This window comes from Psammomys obesus, unplaced genomic scaffold, assembly GCF_907164565.1.
Source record: "Psammomys obesus unplaced genomic scaffold, mPsaObe1.curated_primary_1811, whole genome shotgun sequence".
NCBI classification, from domain to species: Eukaryota; Metazoa; Chordata; class Mammalia; order Rodentia; family Muridae; genus Psammomys; species Psammomys obesus.
Genome location: NW_026585895.1, coordinates 50,566,368 through 50,592,873, shown reverse-complemented (window position 1 = coordinate 50,592,873; position 26,506 = coordinate 50,566,368). Strand labels below are relative to the sequence as shown.

At 51.0% G+C, this 26,506-nt stretch overlaps 1 protein-coding gene across 4 annotated transcripts; it reads left to right on the top strand.

Moving 5' to 3' along the window:
- Positions 1-510: 510 nt before the first annotated feature.
- Lrrc8a (leucine rich repeat containing 8 VRAC subunit A) lies at positions 511-26,260 on the top strand. 4 transcript variants are annotated; one of them, XM_055600418.1, is made up of 5 exons: positions 511-624; positions 3,485-3,593; positions 12,021-12,091; positions 17,076-19,240; positions 24,358-26,260. In XM_055600418.1, exons 4-5 carry the CDS (start codon positions 17,084-17,086, stop codon positions 24,631-24,633), a joined length of 2,433 nt encoding a protein of 810 aa, XP_055456393.1. In that variant the 5' UTR covers positions 511-624; positions 3,485-3,593; positions 12,021-12,091; positions 17,076-17,083; the 3' UTR covers positions 24,634-26,260. The 4 variants fall into 4 exon arrangements, with proteins under 4 accessions (XP_055456393.1, XP_055456391.1, XP_055456392.1 ...); XM_055600416.1 differs by lacking the exon at positions 12,021-12,091; XM_055600417.1 differs by lacking the exons at positions 511-624; positions 12,021-12,091 and adding an exon at positions 954-1,225.
- Positions 26,261-26,506: the final 246 nt, after the last annotated feature.

The following is a 26,506-nucleotide window of genomic DNA, read 5'->3' as shown; positions in this document are numbered from 1 at the left end:
TGAATTAGATTTATTGCTGCTGCGGCGGCAGAGCCATTCAGTTAAATTATACAGTCGGAATTATACTGCTTTTCACGGACAACCGTCGCAAGCGGAATGTGTGTGCAAAAGCAGCGAGCACACGTCGGCTAGCAGCAGGGCAGTTACATTTGCGGGCAACTGCATTTTTTAGGCAGCTACTCAGTTAACAAGCAGCACCAAGGGCATGAGGACTCTGGCCCAACGGCTATCAGAACCCGAACAGCGGAGATGAGCGGCTACTTAGGTCGTTTTGGGTCTCTTCGCCGCTCTTCCCATAGTAACGCATCTCTCAGGTGGTAGGGATCCCTGTACCTTTAAGGGGGCTGAACGTCGCTCCGTTATTTCCGCCCCGAAGTGACATGGCGCCGGCGCGTGGGCGGGAATAGTGAGAAGCGGCGGTAAGTTTTCCCCTTAACAGACATGGCGACGGCCTGGCTGTCGCGGTTGCGTCCTGCCGTGACGTCACTTCCGGGGCGGAGGAGGCAGAGTGGTGCAGTGAGGGACAAACAAAAGGAGGCGCCGGAGGAACGCGGCGTCCGGCGGTGGGACTGGGTGGCGGAGGGCTGGGGCTGCCTGCCGGGCGGCTGCGAGCGGCGAGCCCAGGTAAGTGGGTCGGGTGGGGGATGAGACACGCGCTGTCACCTCACGAACCCACTCGGACGCGCGCCCCGCCCCCGCAAGTTCTAGGAGGCTCCCCCTGCCCGGGGGCGCCGGTCACTCGGGCCCTGCGCCCCGCTCCGCCCGCCCTCCCACCGGCGCCAAGTCCGGACCCCACCCTCCAGGCCGTGCCGCGGCGCGCGAGCCCCCTTCCCGGGCACCCTGCGCCCTGCGCGCGCCTTTCACCCGAGTTTCCGTCGCGCTCCCTAGGCCGCACTTGCCGCGCTGGTCCCGGCAGATCGCGCCCCTTGGCGCACGCGCCCCCTTCCCAGAGGTTCCTCCTGGGCGTTCTTTGCACAGCTCCCACCAGCTCTCCTAGTTCTTGGCGGTGGGCTACCTGGCGCCGGCCTCTTTCCTTGGATCACTCCCTCTTCCTGATGTGCTGGACTGTTCCCTGCCATGGGGGCGGAGCATTGGCTTTTCGGACCTCAGGCTGGGGTTCCCCCGAACGGCTGATTCTTGATGTGAATGTCCAGTTAGTTCTGCCCTGTCTTGTGCATCTATTGGTCAGGAATGGTGGATTTAGGAAGATGTTGGTGAGCTGAAGGTCAGCAAAGACGCTCCCAGGGTGAAGGAACAGCTCAGAGAGCCACGGGGGTGGCAGGGAGGTGTTTGTCTTTTGAGACAGGGTCTCACTGTGTAGCCTTGTCTGTCCTGGAACTCTATGTAAACCAGGCTGGCTGGCTTCGAGTTCACAGATACTCGCCTGCCTCTGCCTCCCGAGTGCTAGGTAAAGGCGTGGCCCCCTAAGCTCTGCTTAAGCCCTGGGTTCTTGAACCCGCATTGTGAGGATTCTTCCCCTTCCTCTATAGTGAACTGAGATGGGCTGATTCTTCTTGACGCAGTGGCTCTCTTTTTTGGGAAGGACCCATGAAGTGAGTGAGGGATGAGTGTTAGCCTTTTCCTGATGAAAACTGGGCTGACAGAGTGGTAGTTCTAGGACAGTCACACTTGCACTGCCTCCTCTTCCCTGGCCCCAAGTAGGACACCATTAAGGATGAGGTGTGGAAGGGGAGAGGGTGTGTGAGGGTGTGTGACACTTGTGTGCTGAATTTTGGAGGCAGAAATGAGTAGCTGGAGGCTCCAAGGTTCTTTTCTACCTTGCAAGTATGTCAGTTATACCTTTAACCCTGCTGTCTGTGTTCTGCCGTCTGGAGCAGACACACTGGCAGACAGACAGACGCTGCAGGAAGGAGGGTAGGCTGACAGTTGTGGGTAAGAGAGTGAGCTATTCAGAGGCCCAGGGGTGGTGCCCATGGGCTAGGCCATACACACCACTGTTTCCTTGATAAAGGTCATTCCCGCCTCTGGCTGTCTGGGGCATGAAAGGACAGATGAGTTGTGCAGGAGAACAACTTCCTGGAGAGTGTGTGTGTGTGTGTGTGTGTGTGTGTGTGTGTGTGTGTGTTGGGGAGGGGGGAGTTTCTGATGCTTCACTTTGTTTAGGGGATGGTGTTTAAGAGCAAAGACTGGAGAAGCATTTGACAGCATCTCCCACCCCAAGAGGTCAACCTCAGGCATCTGTTCTCCATACCTATGGCACACTTGCTAGGATGAGGTTTCCTTACAAATCTGAGTGGCCTTTGTGGAGGGTGTGGGCTCCTGAGGATCATCCTATTGGGGTAGAACCCCAGCTTGCTGCCATTCCCAACTCCCTTTCCTGAGACTGTAGACACTGAAGCATAGGCTGGCCAGCAAAGACCTCCTGATAACCAGGAGGAATAAATGTAGACATCAGTGGTCCTGATGCAGCCCAGAGGAAGAAGCCTTCGTCTAGTGATCAGGCTGTCCAGAGTACATGTCCTTCAAGAAGGGACTAGGAGAGTCAGTGAGTCCAGAGTCCTACTTCAGTCATGGCTGTAAAGTGGACAAGTGACTTTAGCATCAGCAGTGTCCTAGTCCTGCCTGATGCAGAGGGTGGGGCAGAGGTGGCCTGGATGGCTTCTGCATCTTTGTGGTTCTGGGTGCTTTACTGCATGGTCACCTATAGCTGCTGGGTGCCTGCCTGTCTTGTCTTCCTGTGGCTGGGAAGACTTAAGTGTGACCTCCATCCTGAATCAGAGCCTGCATCCCCACAAGTGTGACAGCTGCTCCCCAATCCCTCCTAGACCCATCCAGGCCCTGCTGTCCGCTGCTCCCTTCCTGGTTAACTACTGCTAATGTTGTAACTCTCTAATAACTGGGTCACACTCCCGTGTTAGAGCTGCTTTTGCTGTCTTCTAAGTCTGTGGTGGTGCTCATACTTCCCTCTCACACAGCCACCTTGGTAAGCAATGCAGAGCATGGTGCCTTGGGTATTTGAATGCTTGCTCATTTTGGATAGTATGTCCTTATGTTTGAGTGGAAATCCTTGCCTGGACTGGCTCACCCCTTGTTACTCCTCTCTCACTACTTCCCATCTCCAAGACAAGTAGTAACCAAAGAGTAACTTCAGCATCTTGCCTAACCTCTCCTCCCTACCAGTCAGTATGTGCTCTGCCTCCTGCCTGGATCATTTTCCTTACACTCAGGGGTCACCAGACACCTGTTCTTCTAGGAACCTGTACTAACCCCTTTAGTCTGGGCCTGGGCTAGGCCTGAGTTCCCAGCAGGACCTTGCCTCCAGACTGAAAAAGCTGCCTTGGGGACTCTTTGGAGAACCAGGGTTTGTGGGGCAAGGTTCCCTGTTCTTGGTAGTTTCTGTTTCCCCAGAACACCATATAGGCCCTGGCACTATCTTCAGACTCTCTAAAGACACCGTCAATAGTATAGCTATCTCTGGGAATCACAGATGTGCCTGTTGACTGAAGTTCTCACTTCCTCACAGGGCAGCAGCAGCGTCCATGGAGCAAAAGGAATGCCAGGACCCTGTGCATCCAGGCAGGGACCAGCCTCAGCACCAACAGCCAGCACAAAGATAGCAGAGCCACCTCAGGGTAAGGCCCTTTCCAGACTTTCGGCACCGCCTCTCCGGGGCAAGTAGCACGAACACACCTCCATTTTCACAGTCTCTGGCCTGTATAGATCCAGGGCATCTGAGTAGTGGCCGATCACTATGCTTTGGTGTTTTTGGTTTTGTTTCAGTAGTGGGGATTGAGCCCAGGGGCTTATATGTGTTGTTTAGACAAGTGCTCTACCTTTAAGATTCTTCCCTAAACTCAATATATACCTGAGGTTGCCCTTGAATGACTGATCTTCCTGCCTCTGTCTCCCACTCCTGAGATTATAGGCACACAGCACAATTCTGGGGTAATGCTGGGGCCTCTTGCATTCCTTCAGGAAAAGCTGAGGCAGAGACAGAGGATAGGGCTCTGAGGCAAGAACAAAGGACCAGACCCAGACAGTTACAGGAGCTGAGTTCAAGTCCACAACCTCACCTTCCTTCATGAGTGGTTCTAGTATGTTGCTTCAGTTTGAACATGGACAGGAGCCACTGCTCAAGCTCTGGCAGATGATCCTTTCACAGTGTGTTCTGCAGCTTGCACAGCAGTGTCAAAACAGGCCAGCTCCAGGCCAAGCATACTTTCCAAGACACTTTGCTAAGTGCCTTCTCCACTCCGCTTCTTACAGAGGTTCTAAAGGAGAGAGATGTGACTATAACCACCACCTGTTTCGGAGGATTGAATGGTCACGTTAACAGTGTCAATGGACTCCTTCCACTTTTCTTTTTGTTTGCTTTTTGTTCCTGTTGTTTTTGAGACAAGGTTTCTCTGTGTAGTCCTGGCTACCCTGGAATTTGCTGTGTAGACCAGACTGGCCTCAAGCTCAGATACCAGCTTCTCGTTTTATTTTCTTGAGACAGGGTCTCATTATGTACTTCAGGCTGGCCTCAGGCTGTGAACCTCCTGCCTCAGCCTCTGCAGTGCTGAGATTCTACAGGGCTGCACTCCCAATTCCAGCTTTAGTTCCCGATTTTAAAGACCTGGAATCCAAGGCTGTCAGCACCATGTGAAACCTCCCACCCTCACCCAGTCATTCAGCAAGCACATGGCTGCTGAGAGTCTAGCTAGATCTAGCTACTGAATCAGGACCAACTGGTGAATCTCTGGCCCGGGGAAACCTCCCAAGGGCAAAGGAGGGCTGGAAAGGAGCTCAGTTGGGCCCGAGTGCTGAGAGTGCACATAGCTCTGGCTCCCCCAGCACCCACATAAACCACACTTAGTGGTAAAGTTCTGCAGTCCTCGGCTAGTTAGCAAGTCTGAGATACACGAGTCTGTCTCCAGCAGATATGTGTGTGACTGCACAAGTGTGAGCACTGCACGCAGGCATCACGCCCGGGCCATGCCTTCAAGGCTCTGAGGAGTCCACAGCAGCTTCAGAATCACACAGCTTCTGTGAGGTCTGCTGGGGGAAGATAATCAGGTTCAGTACAACAGCACTGGGTTCAAAGCCCCCAAAGGCATCTTGGGGGCAGGGGTGGCTGTTGCTCTTTTCAATGTCTGTGTAGCCCAGGCTGGCTTCAAACTTCCTTTTCTCTTTTTTTTTTTTTAGTTTATTAAGTGTATGAATGATGAATGTTTTGCCTGCATATACTTCTGCATGATGGGTGTGCCTGGTACTCTCAAAGGTCAGAAGATGGCTTCAGTTTTTCTTGAATTGGGGTTAGAGACAATTGTAAACTGCTGTGTGTGTTGGGAATTGAACCTGGGTCTTCTACAAGAGCAGTAAGTGCTAACTCCTGAGCCATCTCTCCAGCCCTGACTTCAAATCCTTGATCCTTTCACCTCAGCCTCTAGAGGGCTGGAAGCATAGATGTGTTCCATCACATTGTGTAGATTTTTATGTCAGAGATGGTAAAGTCCTGACCCCATCTTCAGAGACTGGGGTAAGTGGGAGACAGAGAGACAGACACACACACACACCTTTCTCCTCCCTGCGCAAAGGCACTCTGTGCACCAGGACAAAACTGACCTGTAGTACTGTAAGGATAAACAGTCAGGGCTGACTTCATGAAAGTCAGGTCACTCGGGTTGCCTGCGTTTTCGCTCTCTTGTTTCTTGGAAGAGCAGCAACTGTTTAAAGCTCTTTCCCAGGACAGATTCAGACAGGCTGCTGAACCTGGCAGACAGAAGGCACATCCTGCTACAGCACCCCTGGGGCCCTGCTCTGGCCCTGCTGGGCATTTCTGCCTGTGTGGGGCCTTGACATCAGACAGGGAGGTGGAAAAACGCCTGGTGTGCGGTGCTGTTGGTACTCTTGTTTATGGGAACAAGTCAGCAGTGACTGCCCTACCCTGTGGGAGCTTCCTGTTGGTTATTGAGGAACTCTATCCCTGGGGAGAGGAGGCCTGAGCTGAAGCCTGCCTTGCTGGGCAGTGGAGAACAGGAAGCAATGGGAAGTGCCTATGTGAGATGGGAATTTCTTCTCTCCTTGGAAATAGTATACAGAGCCCCCCCATGCTGGCCTGAAGTGTGACCTGCCAACTTTGGCCTCTGCTGGCTGCCTAAGCTGGGCCTGGGTGCAGGTCAGGGAGAAGTGAAATGTTTGAGTGGAATTGGACTGCTGTCCGTGCCTGTGTCTGTCCTGTACGGACGATTGATTCATAAGTTAGCCCTGACTGTTTATCCTTACCACACCTATACGTCTGTTTTTGTCCTGGTCACAGAGTCCTTTTCAGACATAAATATGAACAGTTGGAAGATAAGGGAAGGGCTTCCCAGTGGTCAGAGTCTACAGATCCATTGTTGGGTACAATTGATATATTGGGTATTTTTGTTTTGTTTTTGGTTTTTTGAAATGGGATCTCTTATAGCCCAGGTTGGCCTTGAATTTCTGCTCCTCCTGCTTCTACCTTCCAAGTGCTGGGATCCCAGGTATGTGCCTCCATACTCTGCAGGGGTTTTATAGTGAGACATGGCAGGCCTGGCAGCTGGAGCTGCCGGTGCCCGCCCACTTGACCTTCCTGGAGCTGCTGGTGCCCGTCCTCCAGACCTTCATGCCATTTCCTCCTTTGCTCTCCCTTGCAGTTTCCCTGCTTCTCAGAGAGACTTGAGCTGGCTCCTGACTGCTCCTACTTCCCCTTCTTCCCAACACCCTGTCTTCCATTAACATCCTTAGTGCTAAGAAGCCTGTCAGGTCACTGCATTCACTTCCATGCCAGCCTGGTGTGTGGTGTCCTTTTACCACTGGACAGACAAAGAGACCAAGGACCAAGGCTTAAAGAGACGCAAAGGTCACTTGCCTGAAGTTGTAAGTGGCAACTCAGCACCAGGCCTGAAACTGACATGTATGACTTGGTGACCCATGCTTCATTTCCTCCACCGTCTTGGTTCTTCTCTATCTCTGTACTTTGGGGATGCTTTCAGATGTGATGCCCACTGACCCTGGCTCCAGTCCTGGAGGGCTGGACCCAGGAATCTGCAAATGGCAGAAGCTCTCTATGTGGTCAGGCTTGGTGATCTCCAGACTATATACTAGGGACACTGACCAGAAGACCACTTTTAGCTCTAGCCCGGTCTCTACCTTTGGTGAATGAAGCCAGAGAGTGTGGAGTGGAGCTCCTTCCAGAACCAGGTTGGATATTTGTGTTTTAGTGTCTCTGTCTTTGTGTGTGTGTGTGTGTGTATGTGTATGTCTGTTTTCCCCTGTCTTTGTGTGAGTTTGTGTATGTGTGTGCGTTCATGATGGGTGTCACCTTCTCTCGTGGAAGATTCATAGGACTGAGAGTTCTGGAAGGGCTGTGATCCCGCCACAGATGTCCTAGGTTCTCCTGGTGTGTTTCAGCTATACCTCCTACATGCAGTAAGTTTTCTCTGTCTCTTGAGGGCTTGAAATCTCAAAATTAAACTGCTTGCTGCATTACAGCCTCACACTTGGTATGACATCTCCTTAGAGTAAAAATAGCTGTAAAATTCCATGGCTTCACGTGCCACTCCACCTCAAAGGTGCATCTGCCAAACTGCACCCTGTCTGACGGTCAGCATGATAAATGAGCCACCTAGCAGATCAGGTGGCATGGCAAATCCTGGCCTTTGGGACACCTTGCAGTTCCATGCCGGCTCCTTGAGTTGTGCTTTGGAGAATGGGTCCTTCATCTGGGTACCCTTGCCCACTTGGGCCAGGCCAGCACCTTGTTCCTCTGGCCCCACAGCAAATGTCTCTGTAGCCTGTCCGGGGTGCTTACACTTGACATTTCCTAGCCAGTCTCAGAAGACAGAGCAGCTGTTCATGGCAGGCCATGACCAGTCTTCAAGACTACTTTGTCCCCAGGAACACAGACCCAAAATTGGACTCCAGAGTTTCCTTAACGTCTGAACTACTAGAGGCTCCTGAGCATGACCTGCTTGCAAAGGCCTCATTTCTTTTCATGCCTCTGCAAAAGGAGACTCTTCGTAAGGAGTGTCTTGAAAGGCCTGTGGGTCAGGCTAGGGCCAGGAGACTTGTTGTCTTAGGAGCTGCTTGGCACAGCGGCAAGTCCAATCTGGATCCATCTTCCCACTAGGTCTTACAGTATCAAGCCACTTCAGCAGCTAAGCTGTGTACTGAAGTCCAGTGGCTAGCAGGGGTAGTTCAGGAGGTGGCCCTTGCCTGTCACCCTTTACCAGAACGCAGCCACACCCCTACAGGTTTGCAGAGGACGGACCTGTTTGGGAAGCCCTGCCCTAAAGCAAGATCAGTTCAGATACTTCTAACCTCCTGCTCCAGCCTGCTCTCTTCCCTAGGCTGTTTCCCAGGAGGTGAGGGAGAGCCCTCCTGTGCTGGGTAAGTCCCTAGCCCAGTCTCTGACTCATTCTAGCTGGGTGTGGCGGTCTGGTCAGGATTGTAGGGACTGTGTACCACATGGGAGTGAGACCTCCCACCTCCTGACCAGGTACATGAAGAAGCATATGAATCTGGGGCAGATTCATAGGCCTGAGCCCATGGGGCACAGCCAGTCACTTGGTGTCTAACAGGGCTGCTAAGGACCAGCCCTTCCCCTTCCCTGGGAGCATTGTAGAGGGACAGCCTCCCTCTGCCTGCAGGGAAGTTTTCTCTTAGGCTCTGTTTGTGCTTCAACAAAAGGTTCTTTGTGCTCTGCATGCTTGCCAGCTCCTGAGGGCCTGTTGCCCAGGTGGAGGAGCTACCTGAGTCTCTGCAAGATCTGGCCATGCTTGGGTGGTCTTTCTCCAGCTGGAAGGGGCAGCATGTTAATTTCTCTAATTGTGTGTGTGTGTGTGTGTGTGTGTGTGTGTGTGTGTGTGTGTAAAGAGCATCAACAGGAAATTAGGTGGAGTGCACACTGCTGTAATTCCAGCCACTCAGGTAGCTGATGAGGGAGGGTCATCCATACTAGGGTTTTGGGGCCACCTGGGTAACATAGACTCTTCTTGAAGAAAAAGAGGTGTGAGAGGGGAGGGGTGAGGAGAAGAAGAGGAGGAGAGCTGTCTCAAAGGGCCTTTCTTGGGCCCTGGAACCAGGAAGGGACTCCACCCTCAACTAGACTGAAACAATGGAACTCTGAGAAGGTCTTCTGGGGTGGCAGGCTGGGATGTGAGCCTCTCTATCCTGTGCTGGGTTGCAAACAGGTACAGCTCATCTTGTCCTTTGTTCTTACTCTGGACCTCTATGGTCCCATCTTAGAGTTGAGATAGCAGAGAGGACATGACTGAATGGTACTTTCTCTCCAAACTCTTCTTGCTTTGTGTGTTGCCCCCTTGGATTAGGGCTTAGATTGAGGCTACTGCGGTTGTGGCGTGTTACAGGGTCAGGGAGCACAGGATTGACCTTTCCTCACATGGTGGCATCCCGTCCTTGGTTCTGTTAGAGTCCCCAGCAGTCACACAAGGCTGAATGCAACTTTCTTAAGTGTGTTTCCTACTTACAAACACACACTATTTAAGTAGAAAGATGTAGAAGAAACAACCCTCTGACTAAACCTCATCCAGTTTATGTGCTCTTCCATACCTGCAATAATGATGGATTTTTGTTTTGTTTTATTTTAACCAATGGACTGTTTTCAGATAAGAGCAGGTTTATGGTACGGGACCACAGCTCATACAGGCAGTCCCGCACCCTAGTGCAGTGGTTCTCAACCTTCCTTACACTGTAATCCTTTAATACAGTGCCTCATGCTGTAGTAACCCCCAACCATAGCTCTTTTGTTGCTACTTCATAACTGTGACTTTGCCAGTTATGAATTGTAATGTCAATACCTGATATGTAGGTTATCTGATAGGCAACCCGTGTGAAAAGGTCTTTCAACTCCCAGAGAGGTTACAACCCCCAGGTTGAGAATCAGTGCCTTAGTGGCTATTTTAGATGGCAGGTGAGGAGATGCCAGTGAGGAAGGGTACCTCTAAGCCTAACAACCTAAACTCACTCCTCAGTTGCTTCACTGGAAGGAGAGAGCGGGCTCTCTTGAGTTGTTCTCTGACCTCCACTTGTGCACAGGTGCACACTCATGTCAAATAAATGTAATTAGTTACAACAGGAAAGATTGGCCAACTCGTTTTTGAGTCATCCAGCTGCAGAGAGCTTTTTCTTTTCTTGGCAGGTCTCCCCTGCCCTCTTGTTTTGTTTTTTCAAGACAGGGCTTCTCTGTGTAGCCCTGGCTGCCCTGGAACTCACTCTGCAGACCAGACCAGCCTTGAATCAGAGATCTACCTGCCTCTGTCTCCCCGGTGCTGGGAGGGAAGGTGTGCGCCACCACACTCGCCTCTTTCCTTTCTCAAAATAGATAAATAATAAAAAAAATTTTAAAGGCTTAAAAAAGTAGACGTGCAGGTGAGAAGGTACAAAACTAAAAAAGAGTAGGCTCATACTTTTTTCTTTGTTTTTATACTTGTAACATGAAAGCCTCTTTTTCACTGCATAGGACGTAGGCTGGTGGCTTGGGTCGAGGATGTTGCACGGGTGGGAGGCGGAGTTGGATGCATTTCCTTCTGTACAGTAGTCACCACCTCTATCTCAAAGAGGTTCACCTTGCAAAAGAGAAACTTTGTCCCCGTCAGACACCCACTCTCTGGGAGACTTTCTTCTCTTTGAATTTGATCTTTGGATACTTTTGTTGGTGTCACCCTGCAGCAGTAGCCCTGTCCTCACTGGCTGCCTCTGGGCATCATATCCCTCCCCCTTGGCAGCAGCTTCTTATTTAGTCTAGTATCTCTGGGATATCATCTGGGTCAATGTATGCAACGAAGAGGAAGCATCCCCGTTACAGAGTTTGCTTTGGGCCACAAGAGTACTTTGTGCTGGATCTGGCATGGATGGGGCTGCCCTGAGTTCAGCTATGGGATAGTGTCCTTGGGCAGAGAGTGAACAGGCTGGGAAGAGCAGGAGTGTTCACTCCCACTTAGGAACATAGGAAAGCGTCAGAGCTGCATCAGGGCTCTGTCCTCTCCTTCCACCATGTGGGTCCCAGAGAGCTGACAGAAGGACAGTGGGCAAAGCAGAAAAAAGTGCAGACACTCAGATCTGGGAACATCAGACATGACAGTGTTACCTCTGCAGCTCAAGGGGAAAGAACGGGGCCTCAAGTGCCAGCCTCAGGTGTCACATGATTAGAACCTATCCCTTTGAACCACAATAGTAAGTTTCAGTGAGTTAAAGACTTGAAGCAAGCGAGCTGTGGAGATGGCTCAGCGGTTAAGAGCACTGGCTGTTCTTCCAGAGGTTCTGAGTTCAATTCCCAGCAGCTACATGGTGGCTCACAACAATCTGAAATTAGATCTAGTGCCCTCTTCTGATGTGTAGGTGTACATACAGGCAGAGTACTGTACACAAAATAAATAAATCTTTAAAAAGAAAAGAAAGATGAAGCAACAGGTAGGAGGATGGCAGGGCCAGCAAGGAGCTCAGCAGACAGAGTGCTTAATGCCAAGGCTCAGCTGACTTCAGCCCTACATCCTCATGATAGGAGGAGAGAACCGACTTCTGCAGGTTGACCTGACCTTCATGCATATCCCCTCTCCAAATAAATGTTTATTTTGCATTTTATGCTCTACTTTTTTTGGTGCTCAGAATAGAGCCTGGGGCTTGGCCAAGCACTTGCCCATTAAGCTACACCATGGGCTCGATACAGCTTTTTAATCAAGAGGAAAATGCGTGTTGATTAGAAACCTAAACTTTTTTAGGCGTCTGCCTCCTTTTCTCTGTGGAGAGTCTCCTCATGGTCGGTGCGGAGGTTGGGGCTTAGCACTGTGGGAGCATATCCTTCAGTGTTCTGGACTGTCTTTTCTTTGACAGCACATGCTTCATTCCCAGTTCCCATTCCTCTGGCCCTTTGCCCACCTTCTGTGTGCTAGACTCCATTTGTCTCTCAGCCTGGTGTCCTGGAGTCTCTCCCCCTGCTCCATCTCCTTGGCCACTCCCACATACTTTACTTTGAATAGCAGGTGGGGTCCAGACTTGTCTGTTTTATTCACCTCCCCTCATTCCATCTCTAGGTTCTGGCCCAGAACTAGGCACTCAGTCAGGAAGCAGTCTGGACTCAGAAAGGTGAAGCCATCTGTCCAAGGTCAGTCTTCTAGAGAACAGTAGAGAGCCAGCCTGGCCTAGTCTGTTGCTCTTCTCCAGAACCCAGGGCCTTGGTCCCATCATCTCTTCATAATGGCATCACTGTGTTAAGAAACTGAGATAGTGTCTCTCCTCAGCAGCAGCAAAGGGCAAGAAAGGAGTGTCAGGACAAGGAGTGTCTATGGTGATGACAGTAGCCCAGGCCCAAGCCCTGTTAAATAATATGGAGTAGGATTCAAAGGAGGGGGCAAAAATACTGTGTTCTGTCACTTGCCTTTCAAGCCTTTGAGCCATATTTCATACCACCTGGGTACATTTCCTACAATCTCTTCTCCCAGACAGAAGCTAGGCAGCTTATAGATCACTTCCTGAGAAAAATCCTACCCCCACATACACTCATGCCATCCCTCTGCTGCTCTCTCTTCATGCCCAAGGGCATCCAAGAGAGCTGGCAGGTAGGGCTGCTCATTGGAATGGCCCTGGGGATGTGGATTGCTTGGGCTGCACTGTGCATAGGTGTCCAGTCTGCTCTTGAGCCTGTGTGCTTGTGTATGTAAAATGGGCATCTGGGCAGTATTAAGGCTTAAGGAAGAAGCAGAGTATGTGCTTCATGCCTACAATCCCAGCACTTAGGAAGCCATAGCAGGAGGATTGCTAAGTTGAGGCGAATCTTTACAATATAGTGAAACCATGTCTCAAAAAAAAACAAATCTTTTTCTTAGAGAAGAATAGATGCTAGAGAGATGGCCTAGTGGTTAAGGCTTTTGCTACTTTCCCAGAGGATCTGAATTTGGTTCCCATGTGAGATGACTTACCACTGCCCGTAACTCTAGTGCCCTCTTCTGCATTCAGGGACACTCACACATACACTGTGTGGTTTAAATAAGAATGGCTCCATATATCTGGTGGTGGTGATACATGCCTTTAGTCTCAGCATTCATGAGGCAGAAGCAGGTGAATTTTGGAGTTCAAGGTCAGCCTGATCTACAAAACAAGTTCCAGGACAGCCAGGGTTACCCAGAGAAATCCTGCTGTGAAAAACAAACATCAGGCAAAACTCCCAAAAGAATGGGCCCTCTAGGCTCATATATTTGAATGCTTATTCATGGAGAATGGCAATATTTTAAAAGATTAGAAGGATTAGGAGGTGTGGCTTTATACCCATACATACACATAGAGATGATAATAAATCTTTCAAAAAAGTCAAGTCTAAAATAAATTGCAACAGGGCTGGAGAGATGGCTCAGCGGTTAAGAACACTGTCTACTCTTCCAGAGGTCCTGAGTTCAATTCCCAGCAGCCACATGGTGGCTCCCAGCAGTCTGTACTGGGATTTGATGCCCTGTGAATGTACATGCAGATACTCATACACATAAAAAAATAAATTCTTTAAAAAAAAGATAGATTTCAACGTGAGGAACCTTGAGGGCTCCAGTTAAGGAAGGAACAACTTAATGACAGCACTGCAATGCTACCTGATTCCCAGAGAGACCTAGAGCCCTCAGGTTCATGAACATGGATGGACACTTAGTGACTAATGAGCAGAGTTTCTGTTGTGCAAGATGAAAAGGCTGTACAAGCAGATGTTAAGGAGAGAGCTGAGCAACAGCTCTACTGCTTTACGGCACTGGCCAGACACAGACGTGGGGCAATGGCTACATTCATGGTAGTTGTATCTCATCAGGTCTCAAAGCCAGCTGAGAAAACCACAGCGGATTCTGGGCTGGGTCCCATCCCCAGCCTCTGCTTGGAGAGCTGCTCCCAGTGTGGGTGTTCACTCTTGTTCTCTAGGCTGCTAGAGGGTTCTGCACCTCACCACTCCCTATAGCGCTAGTCTCTCCTTGATGCAGGAAGTGGGAGGGGTCACCCCCCTGCTGGCCCTACCCAAGCCACATCCACCTGAAACTGCTGGCTCACCACACCCAGGTCCACACCCTGTTTTTGACAGTGCCTCTGCATTTATTTCCTACTGCTATGGACTATTTTGCTAAAGAAGCACCTGGCCTTGCCCAAAGAGAAGGTGGAAGAGGGTAGCTGATTGTGCTAGCTCAAACTGCAGAAGTAATGTGGCTGCCTGTGGGAGGTAGTCCTTTGTACAGGTCGCCCTCATCCCTAGGCCTCCTGGATTCGTCCTGTCCCTCTCAGCTCTGGGATTAGCCCATACTCTGGCCTTGTGAGGGGGGAGGAATACTACACTTTGGATGTCTTCATTATCCCCACAGGGCCCCTAACCGAGAGCTGAATAGAATCCAAAATGTGCTTTGAGCTGGAGGAAGGCGCAGGTAGCTAAGCATGAATGGATTGGAGTCTCTCCTTCCTAAAGCTGCTTGTTGGTCTCACTTGTCAGAGCCGGGGCGTCCTCACCTGCATCTTAGAGCCTGACCCGCCCTTGCTGGGCAGCACAGCTGAGCTTGTCTTTCATAAGGAGGCTAGATATTTCCCATGAATTGACAGGATCGACTTCCCATGAGAAATCAAAGGAAATACTGTGGAATAGAAGTCACACCCAGAAGCTGCCCTTACCCCAATTGGCTAGCTCCCTGCTCCTACCAGTTTCCTGGTGAGCGGAACAGGATGCCTCACTACCTCAGGCCCTCAATCTTTCTTTATTTGCCCTACCCCTTCTCCAGTCTTTAGCTGCCCTGGATGAGGCCTTGGAGCCAGGAAAGATACACTATGTGGGTCCCTGCTGGAGGTCAGCTGTGTGATTCAGCTTGCTTTACCCCCCCCCCCAACTGTGCCCCTCTCTCCCAGGAGTGTGGGTGGTGTACAGCGCCAGCTGGTCATTAGAGGGCTGGGGCCTTCCTGTGGGATAGGCACTCATCCTGGCCCAAGAGTCGCAGCCTCACTAGGAGAGCTGTCTCAGTGCTGCTGGCCTAGGGCGGCTGTTACTGTCTGCTGGCCCTGAGGTGACCTAAACAGTGGGAACCCAAGAGTGTGGACACCTGTGAGGGTCTCCTCAACATCATGTGTATCAGGCATCTCCTGTGCATGGGACCCCAGGCAAGAGGAGGACAAACTCCACAGAGCAAAGAAGCCTAAGCTCAGCTAGGAGGAATGGGCTAAAGAGGACAGAACGGCTAGAGGCCACCAGAGCCAGTGTGGGAGGAACCTGCCCTGTGTTGGAGCTATTGTCACCTCTGTGCCACTTATGCCCAGTGCCTCCAGCTTCACACCCTTCCCCAGGTGCCCTCAAGGTTGGCTGGGAGCACTTGGCTTGTGTGGAGAGGATTATGAAGGACCTGCTACTACTATCATGATCAATATCAGTATGAAAATATAGTAGCCCAGTCCCTTCCCCAGGGCCACTCCTCTTCCAAGAGAATGAGACCTACCTGACACATTCAAATTGGTGTGAAATCTTGATTTTGATAAAAAACATATGGTATTAAGTAACGGCATAATTTTACTTTCTAAAATAGGGGTGGTGATATAGCTCTTGTATAGTATGCAGGAAGTCTTAGATTTGGTTCTTAGCAACTCATAAACTAGGCGTGGTGGCTTAGGGAATAGATAGGGTCAGAAGTTCAAGGTGATCATTGGCTGTATGCTGGATGAGTCTGTGGCCAGCCTAAGGCTAGATAAAATATAATACTGTCTCAGATGAGACCAAACCAGAAGTCAAGAGTTGCCAGTTAGTGAAAACACTGACGGCAGCCCAGTGAGCAGGGCCTTTTTTGTTTTTACATATGTTTTTCCAGGTGCTCTCTAGTGAACTTCTGGCCATAGACACTTCTTTTACCCAGCTCACTGCAGGTTTTTGTTGTTGTTGTTGTTGTTGTTGTAGACCAGAGTAAGCTCAGCTTCCTTGGCAGCCTCCTGTTATATTCAAGTTGGCGGCACAGGCTGGCTCTCCCCAAAGCAGCTCCTGGTCCAGCACCTTAAACTGGGCTAACTACAGAAGCCACTGTTAGACTCAGGTCCCAGGCTTCCAGACGGAGCTCTCTGGGGAGACTTCACTTGTTTACAGCTCCCTTCCCCACCCCACATTATTCACAGGAAGTTACACATAGCCTCCCTCCTGCACCCCCTCCCCAGAAGGCCCTCATTAGACCTGGCTGTCTCCACAGTCCTGTCTACACCTACTGTGTATGTTTACATTTTGGTTTCTTTTGTTTTTGAGACAGGGTCTCACTGTGTAGCCCTGGCCAGCTTGGAATTCACTGTGTAGACCAGGCTGGCCCCAAGTGCACAGAGATATACAGGTGCATGCCACCATACCTGACTACATTGGTATATTTTTAAACTTCATAATTTCTTTCATAAGAATGAGTTTTGGGAGGCTTGGAAAGATGGATCAGCAGTTAAAAATGCTGGCTGTTCTTTCAGAGGACCTGGGTTCAATTCCCACACCCACATGGTGGCTCACAACCTTTTATAACCTCAGTTCCATGGGACTCAGACACCCTGTTCTGGTTTCTGTGGCATCACTGGTGCACAGACATGTATGTAGGCAAAACACCTATATGTATAAGAAAAAATAATTTTAAAAATTGTTTTGGCCATACATGATGATGGATGTCTTTAATCCTACCACTTGGGAGGGAGAGGCAGGCATATCTTTGTGAGTGCAAGGACAGCCTAGTCTATATATTGAGTTCAAGAACAGCAAAGACTGCATAGACTCTGTCTCAAAAAAACAGAGGGGAGAAATGGATATTTGGTCTTCCTCACTGCAGAAATCCTTCCGTGTCACTGCTGCAGCTTCCCAGGCTATGGTTTCAATAGGTTTTTGGTGTTTATTTTTTTTACATGGTTTCTTAGTGTAGCCCTGCCTGTCCTAGAATTTGTAGACCAGGCTGGCCTTAACTCAGAGATCTGTCTGCTTCTGCCTCACGAGTGCTGGAGTTAAAGGTGTGTGTCTACACCTGACTTGTAGGATAGAGTGTTGGGCACTGGTAGAATTTTTATGTTCTCCCCTCAACCTTGGGGTCCAGAATTGAGATTGCCTTGTGGCAAATCCCTCATTTATGGCTCCCTTTCAGGTTAAACCATGATTCCGGTGACAGAGCTCCGCTACTTTGCGGACACACAGCCAGCATACCGGATCCTGAAGCCATGGTGGGACGTGTTCACTGACTACATCTCCATTGTCATGCTGATGATTGCTGTCTTTGGGGGGACGCTGCAAGTCACCCAGGACAAGATGATCTGCCTACCCTGTAAGTGGGTCACCAAAGACTCTTGCAACGACTCGTTCCGGGGCTGGGTGGCCTCCAGCCCAGAGCCCACTTACCCCAACTCCACAGTCCTGCCGGCTCCTGACACAGGCCCCACAGGTATCAAGTACGACCTAGACCGCCACCAGTACAACTATGTGGACGCTGTGTGCTACGAGAACCGTCTGCACTGGTTTGCCAAGTATTTCCCCTACCTCGTGCTCCTGCACACCCTCATCTTCCTGGCCTGTAGCAACTTCTGGTTCAAGTTCCCACGCACCAGTTCGAAGCTGGAACACTTTGTGTCTATCCTGCTCAAGTGCTTTGATTCACCATGGACCACAAGGGCCCTGTCAGAGACGGTGGTGGAGGAGAGTGACCCCAAGCCAGCCTTCAGCAAGATGAACGGTTCCATGGACAAGAAGTCCTCCACGGTCAGCGAGGATGTGGAGGCCACTGTGCCCATGCTGCAACGGACCAAGTCCCGGATCGAGCAGGGCATCGTGGACCGCTCAGAGACAGGCGTGCTGGACAAGAAGGAGGGGGAGCAGGCGAAGGCACTCTTCGAGAAGGTGAAGAAGTTCAGGACCCACGTGGAGGAGGGGGACATCGTGTACCGCCTCTACATGCGCCAGACCATCATCAAGGTGATCAAGTTTGTCCTCATCATCTGCTACACTGTCTACTATGTGCACAACATCAAGTTCGATGTGGACTGCACCGTGGACATCGAGAGCCTGACAGGCTACCGCACCTACCGGTGTGCCCACCCTCTGGCCACCCTCTTCAAGATCTTGGCGTCCTTCTACATCAGCTTGGTCATCTTCTATGGCCTCATCTGCATGTACACACTGTGGTGGATGCTGCGGCGCTCCCTCAAGAAGTACTCGTTTGAGTCAATCCGAGAGGAGAGCAGCTACAGTGACATCCCGGACGTCAAGAACGACTTCGCCTTCATGCTGCACCTCATCGACCAGTATGACCCCCTCTACTCGAAGCGCTTTGCCGTCTTCTTGTCTGAAGTGAGTGAAAACAAACTTCGTCAGCTGAACCTCAACAACGAGTGGACGCTGGACAAGCTGCGCCAGCGGCTCACCAAAAATGCCCAGGACAAGCTGGAGCTGCACCTGTTTATGCTCAGTGGCATCCCTGACACCGTGTTTGACCTGGTCGAGTTAGAGGTCCTGAAGCTGGAACTGATTCCCGATGTGACCATCCCACCCAGCATTGCCCAGCTCACAGGCCTCAAGGAGCTGTGGCTGTACCACACAGCAGCCAAGATCGAGGCTCCCGCCCTGGCCTTCCTGCGTGAGAACCTGCGGGCGCTGCACATCAAGTTCACTGACATCAAGGAGATCCCTCTGTGGATCTACAGCCTGAAGACACTGGAGGAGCTGCACTTGACTGGCAACCTGAGTGCGGAGAACAACCGCTACATTGTCATCGACGGCCTGCGGGAGCTCAAGCGCCTCAAGGTGCTGCGGCTCAAGAGCAACCTGAGCAAGCTGCCGCAGGTGGTCACAGACGTGGGCGTGCACCTGCAGAAGCTGTCCATCAACAACGAGGGCACCAAGCTCATCGTCCTCAACAGCCTCAAGAAGATGGTGAACCTGACGGAGCTGGAGCTCATCCGCTGTGATCTGGAGCGCATCCCCCACTCCATCTTCAGCCTCCACAACCTACAGGAGATTGACCTGAAGGACAACAACCTCAAGACCATTGAGGAGATCATCAGCTTCCAGCATCTGCACCGCCTCACCTGCCTTAAGCTGTGGTACAACCACATTGCCTACATCCCCATTCAGATCGGCAACCTCACCAACCTCGAGCGCCTCTACCTGAACCGCAACAAGATTGACAAGATTCCCACACAGCTCTTCTACTGCCGCAAGCTGCGCTACCTGGACCTCAGCCACAACAACCTGACCTTCCTCCCTGCTGACATCGGCCTCCTGCAGAACCTCCAGAACCTGGCTGTCACAGCCAATAGGGTGAGTGTGTCTCAGGACACTTGATGCTTCTGGAGTCAAGGTCTTTACTTCTTTCTAGAAACACAAAGAGGTTTCAGGAGTCAGACCCCCAGGTCTCATTGCAGATTGGCTAAGTCGGAACTTCGGGCTTTGTCACAGAAGCTCAGAGTTCTGCCCTGATAGGTGGTGTGGCCAGGCAGGGCCTGTGCTTCAGAGATGTGGGTAACAGGAATCCCAACACTGAGGTTCTCTTGAAGTGGGATGGTGGGGGCCCACGTCTTAACCTTGTCTCCCAGCATTTTGAGCTAAGGGGCTTCCTTTGTCTTCCCAGCAAAAGAAGCTCTGTGGGTGGCTTTGCTGGCTGAGGTGAAGCCAGACGGTCTCTGTAGTTCTAGTATTGCTCATATCCCTCTCTTCTCAGCGTCAGGGTGGGAAAGGACAAACTTGGGCTTAGATGGGGTGACTTGTCCCCACCTGCTTTTCTGGAGAGGAAATTCGGGGCAGCACTGTGGGAAGCAATCCCCTAGAAACTGTAGGTGGCCCCTGTACACCAGCCTTTATGTGACTGGAAAGCCCCCAGCAAGAGGTAATGGGGCATTTAGATTGTGGCTGAGGGTAGGGCACTTCTGTGGCTTGTGGTCTGACCTCCCAGGGGAGACCAGGCTGCAGCTCCTGGGTGTTGGGTGGGAGGTTCCCCTGTCCTCAAGACCTCAGGGTCTTCTTGTAAAAATTGCAGAGCCCGAGGTTAGGGATCAGGAGACAGCTAGAGTGCCAGTTCCCCACCATCTCTATGCCTCCATACAGGGATCCTTAAAGCACTGCTGGCTCTTGACGGGGTTGTAATGGCCTTGAACAGGTGTGACACTCAGCCTCCTGCTGCCTCAACTCTAGCTCAGAACGCACCTCTACATGTCATGGATGGGTGGTGGCATAGCGCTTCCTTCCTTTGTCCCTAGCACCTGTAATGCAGGCCAACCTGGATCCATATCAGAGGGGTTGGGACAACCTGTATGTGGCTTGGCTTATATGCATTTGAGAATGTTCAAGGATGATGGTCCAATTCTGGTTATTTTCACTATGGTGGGACCCTCTGAAAAGAGGAATTGGAGGTCCATGAAAAAAAATATCTGGGAAGCACTGCATAGGCCAATCCCTCCTTTAATATGGGGAGGGCCTCCTAAGTGGCTCCCTGTGGCATAGTGTTGGAGCCTGGTTTCCTGGGGAGTGGGATGGACGCCAGCCACACTGAAGTGCGTGCTGTGCCCAGACGCTGGGCTGGGTTCAGGAACGTGTGCGCCAGCCTTCAGCCTTGTCTCATCCTGTTCACCCCCAAGTTCACACACCAGGCTTGCCTGTTACTGTCATGCCTGTTGGCTGAGGTCACCCCTTAGGAAAGGAGCTGGCGGAGGCATGTTGTCCTGTACTAGAGGAAGGAGACCCTCTGACACTCTATTTAGCACATTGCTTAGTCACATCCTGTCCCTACCCCCAGGAGTACCCAGAGGCCTTTTATGGGGAAAAAATGTGCTTGGACCAATTATAGGCAGGCAGGGTCCTCCTGGATTTGAGACTACGGTAGGATAGGCAGTGAGGTGGAAGGCTTGAATTGGACTAGGCTGCTGGGGACAGAAATGACAATGAGTCTGAGGGAGCCTTTGGAGGCCACCGGTTCAGTAGGAAGTGTGGGGTTTTCCGGTGCCTTACACCACTGAGCCAGGACCCGAGAGGAGGTGCAGGTCTTCAGAAAATGATAAGGTGTGCATCCTGTACTGGGCTCTCAGTAAATTGTCCCGAGACTGTAAGAGTCACCTTTACTGTGAAGAGGGGTCTTTGGTCTCTTCTCCCAGGAGAAGAGAGAGGGACAGTGACCTGTCTTGAACTTTGAAGTGAAAGTAAGGTCAGTCTGGAGCATCTGCATGGAGAGTCAGTGAGAGGGCAGATGTGGATCTAGTTTGTGACTGGCTGGCAGCAAGACCGGGTTGTGTGAACTCAGACAGCACTTTCCCAGAAGATTACTCGGGACGGCTGAGGTGGAGGTGGCTACAGTCCAGAGGCTCCTGAAAGGGCCATCTTTATTGAAGACCTAATGGACCTGAGACCATTTCTCTGCTAATCAGGGAACCCCTCAGATCTCTGGAGAGGCAAGATAGGTGAGGTTTGGGGTGATTTGAAACAACTTTATGCCTTCAATGAACTAGGAACACTTGGAGACAAAGAATAGATCTAAAAGATAGGTGTGGCCACGGCAGGGAGCCAAGCTACCAAAAGTCCCTGCACTTTTCTCTGAGCCCTATGGAGTGTTTGGTGGCACAGTGATAGCGGTAGGGTTCTGGGGAGGGGACTTTCAAGAATGGACCTCTGGAGGCATGGACTGATGGTAAGTGGACCTGACTCCACCACTCACTGGCCAGAACTGTTTCTACTGCCTTTGATTTTGTATCATTAGAAGAGGGATGGGGGTGGGCAGGACAATGTGGCTATTTTAGGAAGGCTCTGGTCCTTGGGTCCTGCAGGGCCCACTTCCCATCTACTCTTGACTTTCATATCCCTGAGCTTCACTGTGTAACTACCTTACTCCATCTCTGACCCCTGACTGCCACAGAGGGTCAGATATCCCCTTGAACAAAGCACTGTGATCCTCGTGTTCCGAGGCTGTGGCCACACTCCTTTCTTTGTTGAGTAAACTAAGTTGCTCAATGGGAACCAGAACCTACAGGGTTGAGGTCCAATGCTGAAACAGGGTCCTGAGTTAGGAATGCTGGGGATGAGAAATATTTCTAGTCCAAGCTTTGTGTTTCACAAATGGTGAAACTAGGGGATGCTGTGACTCATTCCTGTAGTGCCAGCACTGGAAAGCCTGAAACACGAGGACTGCCGTGAGTATGAGTCCAGCCCGGGCTACGTCCTGTCTCCACAAAACAAACAAAAACAAAAAGCAAAGCAAAGCAAAAATGGGGAGACGGAGGCCCAGGAGGACAAGAGACCCCCCCCCCCCCCGGCCCTGGGAAGGAAGAATGTATTTGGCAGAATGTGAATGTGGTTCTTGTCTGAGTGGCAGCCAAAAGCAAAGCTTGCATCCTCTCACAAAAATGACATACAGCCTCAGATGGGGTGTCACCTCTCCTTAGCTGGAAAACAGGGACAGTGGTGGAGTCCCTGAGAGTGGCAGCCCTACCCAGTCCCTGCTTGGGAGTAAAGCCCAACTCCCCTCCTGCCCATTCTTCTGAAGGTGGCAGTTTTCAGACAGGTATTTGGTAAGGACCCTTGTCTCTGGCTGATTGCCCACAGAAGGGAAGAGGCTGGCATTCCTGGGCCTTTCCTGCATGCCCAGGACACCTGGGATGGCTCTGGTGTAACTGTGATTTGCTCCTTGCTCAGCTGTTGCTGTATATAGTCATCAGAGCATTTGCTGTTGAACCAGGTTTAAATTGTGGCACCATCTCTGAACACCTGCTGAACTTCAGGACAAGTTACTGTCTTCAGGCTTCCGAGATGGGAAACATTCACAGAGCGGTTACTGCTGGCCTTGAACATTGAATGAGCACTGTCTGTGCTGAGTCACGGAGCTGACTCAGTGCTTAAGATCTTGCTCTTTGCTGTCTTCTAAAGAACAGGAGTTCAGTTCCCAGCACCCACATCAGGCAGCCCACAACACCTATAACGGCAGTTCTAGAGAATCCAGCACCGTATTCTGTTCTCCTCAGGCACCCACACCCAAATGATCCCACCCCCCCCACCCCCCCACAAATTATTTTTATTTTACTAGGGGCTGGAGAGCTGCCTTCTCAGTTACCAGTGCTTACTGTTCCCGCTGAACTTGGGTTCATAAATCTTCAGGAGCTGGAGAGATGGCCCAGTGGTTAAGAACACCAACTGAAGTTCAATTTCCAGCACCTGCATGGTGGCTCAGAATTGCCTATAACTGAAGTCCCATGAGCTCAGGAGCCATCTTCTGGTGTGTAGACATACATGCAGACAAACCACCTATATAAATATAGTGAATAAATAAATCTTTAAAAAATGTAAAAGGGGAAAAAAAAAACTTAAAAGGGAAGGAAGTGATGGCTCCATCTGTGTTAGGCACACTGGGTGCTCTTCCAGAAGTTGAGAGTTCAATTCCTAGCACCCACATGGCAGCATACAACTGCCTGTAATTCCAGTTTCAGGGGATCTGTCACATCAATGCATATAAAACAAAAAGTTAAATGAATTAAAAACAAACAACTTAAAAAATACCAAGGCTACATGATAAGACCCTGTCTCAAAAACATAAAATAAGTAAATAAATTTAAGCCAGACGTAGTGGCACACATTAGTCCCAGCATGTGCGAGGAGGCGGAGCCAGGCAGATCTTTGTGGTTCAAGGCCAGCCTGGTCTACATAGTAAGTTCCAGGACAGCCAGGGCTATGTAGGGAAACCCTGTCTCAAAACAAACAGGGACCATACCATGGTTATGAGCACGTGCTGCATCTACTGCCCTCTTCTGTCCTCCACTAGGCATGCACATGGATGCATATACATACATATATGCAGGCAAGGACTCAGACACATAAAAACATGCAAATCTTAAAGAACAAAACAATACCTGTGCTAAGAGTGAGCTCGCCGTGTGGTAAGCTGCCCGTGGATATTGTTTGTTCTTCCCATGTGGTCACATTAGGAGGTGCCCTGAGTACTCAGTACTGAGCCCTGTGCGAGCTTGCCAGCCCTGTGATCTGACGGATGAGGAAGCCGTGCACTGGAAGGAGAAGTGATCTAGGTGGGATTCTGGCCCCGATTGCAGATCCCGGAAATTGCCGCCTTACATTCAGAAGCTGCTGTTAAGCTAGGCAGGACCAAGGGCCTGACCCTGGGATATGGAAATGGGTGGGGTAGACAGTAGCTGCCAGCTTGATCTGCCCACTAGGGAAGGTACTGGGTAGACCCACTGTGCACTCTTAGAGCCCACAGTCCAGGAATGATGGGCAGAAGGATTAGCATTATGGATGTTGTAGGACCCAGGAAGTAACTTTAGGAGTAGCTATTGGCCAGATTTGAGCCCACAGTAAGGATTGTCAGGCTTCAGAGAAACTGAAGTGGATGGGAAAGTCCAAGGCCCTGTCCAGCCATCCATCTCACCCTCTGCTCCCTCCTGCAGATCGAGGCGCTCCCCCCAGAGCTCTTCCAGTGTCGCAAGCTGCGGGCTCTCCACCTGGGCAACAATGTACTGCAGTCACTGCCCTCGAGAGTGGGTGAGCTGACCAACCTGACACAGATTGAGCTTCGGGGCAACCGGCTGGAATGCCTGCCCGTGGAACTGGGCGAGTGCCCGCTGCTCAAGCGCAGTGGCCTGGTGGTGGAGGAGGACTTGTTCAGCACGCTGCCACCCGAGGTGAAAGAACGGCTCTGGAGAGCTGACAAGGAGCAGGCCTGAGCACAGCCTGGAGGAGCAGCAAGGACCCTCAGTGCGCCCTCAGGCCAAGGGGCAACCGAGCTCTCCAAGACTGCTGGACAGCCAGCTGGGTCCAGATAGGCAGAGCCCGCGCCAGGCATGAACTGAGCCGCGGCAGAAGACCGGGACTGAGGGCTGGTCCCTTTCCTCCCTCTGGGACTCATACACCCAGGGCAGATACTTGCTGGAGACCAGAGTCTCTGAGACTAGTTTTGGAGTACAGTATTTGGACAGTCAGGGTGTTCACCTTAGAGGCCATCTTTGCCTCAGAGGCTGAGCCAGCAGCAGAGGCCCCAGGACAGTAACCTAGATCTGGGTGTTCTTTTCCACTCCCATCTCCTCTGTGCAAGATAACTTACACATTCCCAACAAGGTTTGCCTCTGGGAAGTGTCTAAGCAACCTAGCAGTGTTCGCCTTCTTTGGGTGATGCTGACAGAATCATGTGCCCACCCAGACTTGGGCATGTTTGGGTAAGGTGAGCCAGCTGCAGGACGGTCGCCTTATTGGCACTGGACTAGCCTCTGGCAGCAAAGCTTGTGGGAGATCAGGCCTCCAGGTGGAAAGGTCAGGCCTGGGGCTGGCCCCATCAGTTTTTGAAGCAATTTTAGATTTTTTTTTTTTTTTAAGCTTTGAAAATGATGGTTTGGGTATTAAAAAACAAAAACAAACAAACAAACAAAAAACTTAAAAAAAAAAAAAAAAAAGACACTAAAGGCCAGTGAGTTGAAGTCTCAGGGTGGGTGGTATTTCCCCTTGAGCAAAGCAGCAAGACATTGAACGAAATTTCCTGTCCTTTGGGTGTGGGCCAGGATGTCTTCCCAGTCTGTCCTGACCTTGGTCCAGAAGTGCTGTTTGTTCTCTTCTCCTGCTGTTTGCTTTTAGATTTTTTTTTTTTTTTTGGTGTTTTGTTGAATTTTTTACTCTCCTCCATGGGTCTTGGCAGGCACCCTTTTCATGGCTGTCAGCCAAAAGGAAGGCTCTGGAGCTGCCAAGAAGGGAGGAGACTTGGTCTGGCTAATCCCCAGATGAACGGTGCTCCATCCCCCCATGCCCTCCCAATTCCCCTCCATGCACAGTGTTAAGGAGCCCAGAGCAGCTGCTTCCCCCAGACCCTGCCCCCACGTCATGTGGGTTTGCTCATTGCCACCATGCACCTCTCTGCTGCTTACACTGGCTCTGTCACCATTGGTCCTCCGTGAAGAGCAGACACTTAGAGGCAGGCTGGGCATGGAGAGTTCACCACTGGGAGGGCAGGCTCCCCAGTTTTGGGTTCCAGGACAGTTCTGATACTGGGCACCTGGTTTGCACACAGTACAGCTAGCACTTAGTGGTGGTAAGCCACTCTGCTTTAGCTCAATCACTAGGATCCCCACTTCAGAAGGGTCCTCGCCTTAGATCAATCACATGGACACTAAGGCACGTTTTAGCGTCTCTTGTCTTAACTAGTATGTCTGTCTCCGTCCATTTGTGTTTTCTGCGCCGTGTCGTTGGATGTAACCCTTGGAAACACTGCACACTAGCCTCTGACAACCATGAAGCAGTCCGTTACACATGGGTCTGACTTGTAGACTCAGTTCAGATATCAAATAAATCTATAACACAATTGCCTTTGGAGGTCTCCATGCCATAGAACGTGGGTTTGTCCCTTCTCTGACGTGTTTTGGTCCGGACTAATTGTTGAGGGACCATTTCTTGGGCACCTACAGAGTAGCTCTGTTTACCTCTCTACCCTGTGAAACTTGGAGGCAGTTGCTGGATGCTATGAGCCAAGCAGAGCACCTGTATGCTGCAGGCATGGTTCCTGACCAGGGGTCATGTGGTCAGCACATTTTCTGTTGTCCCAAGCGCCTGTTG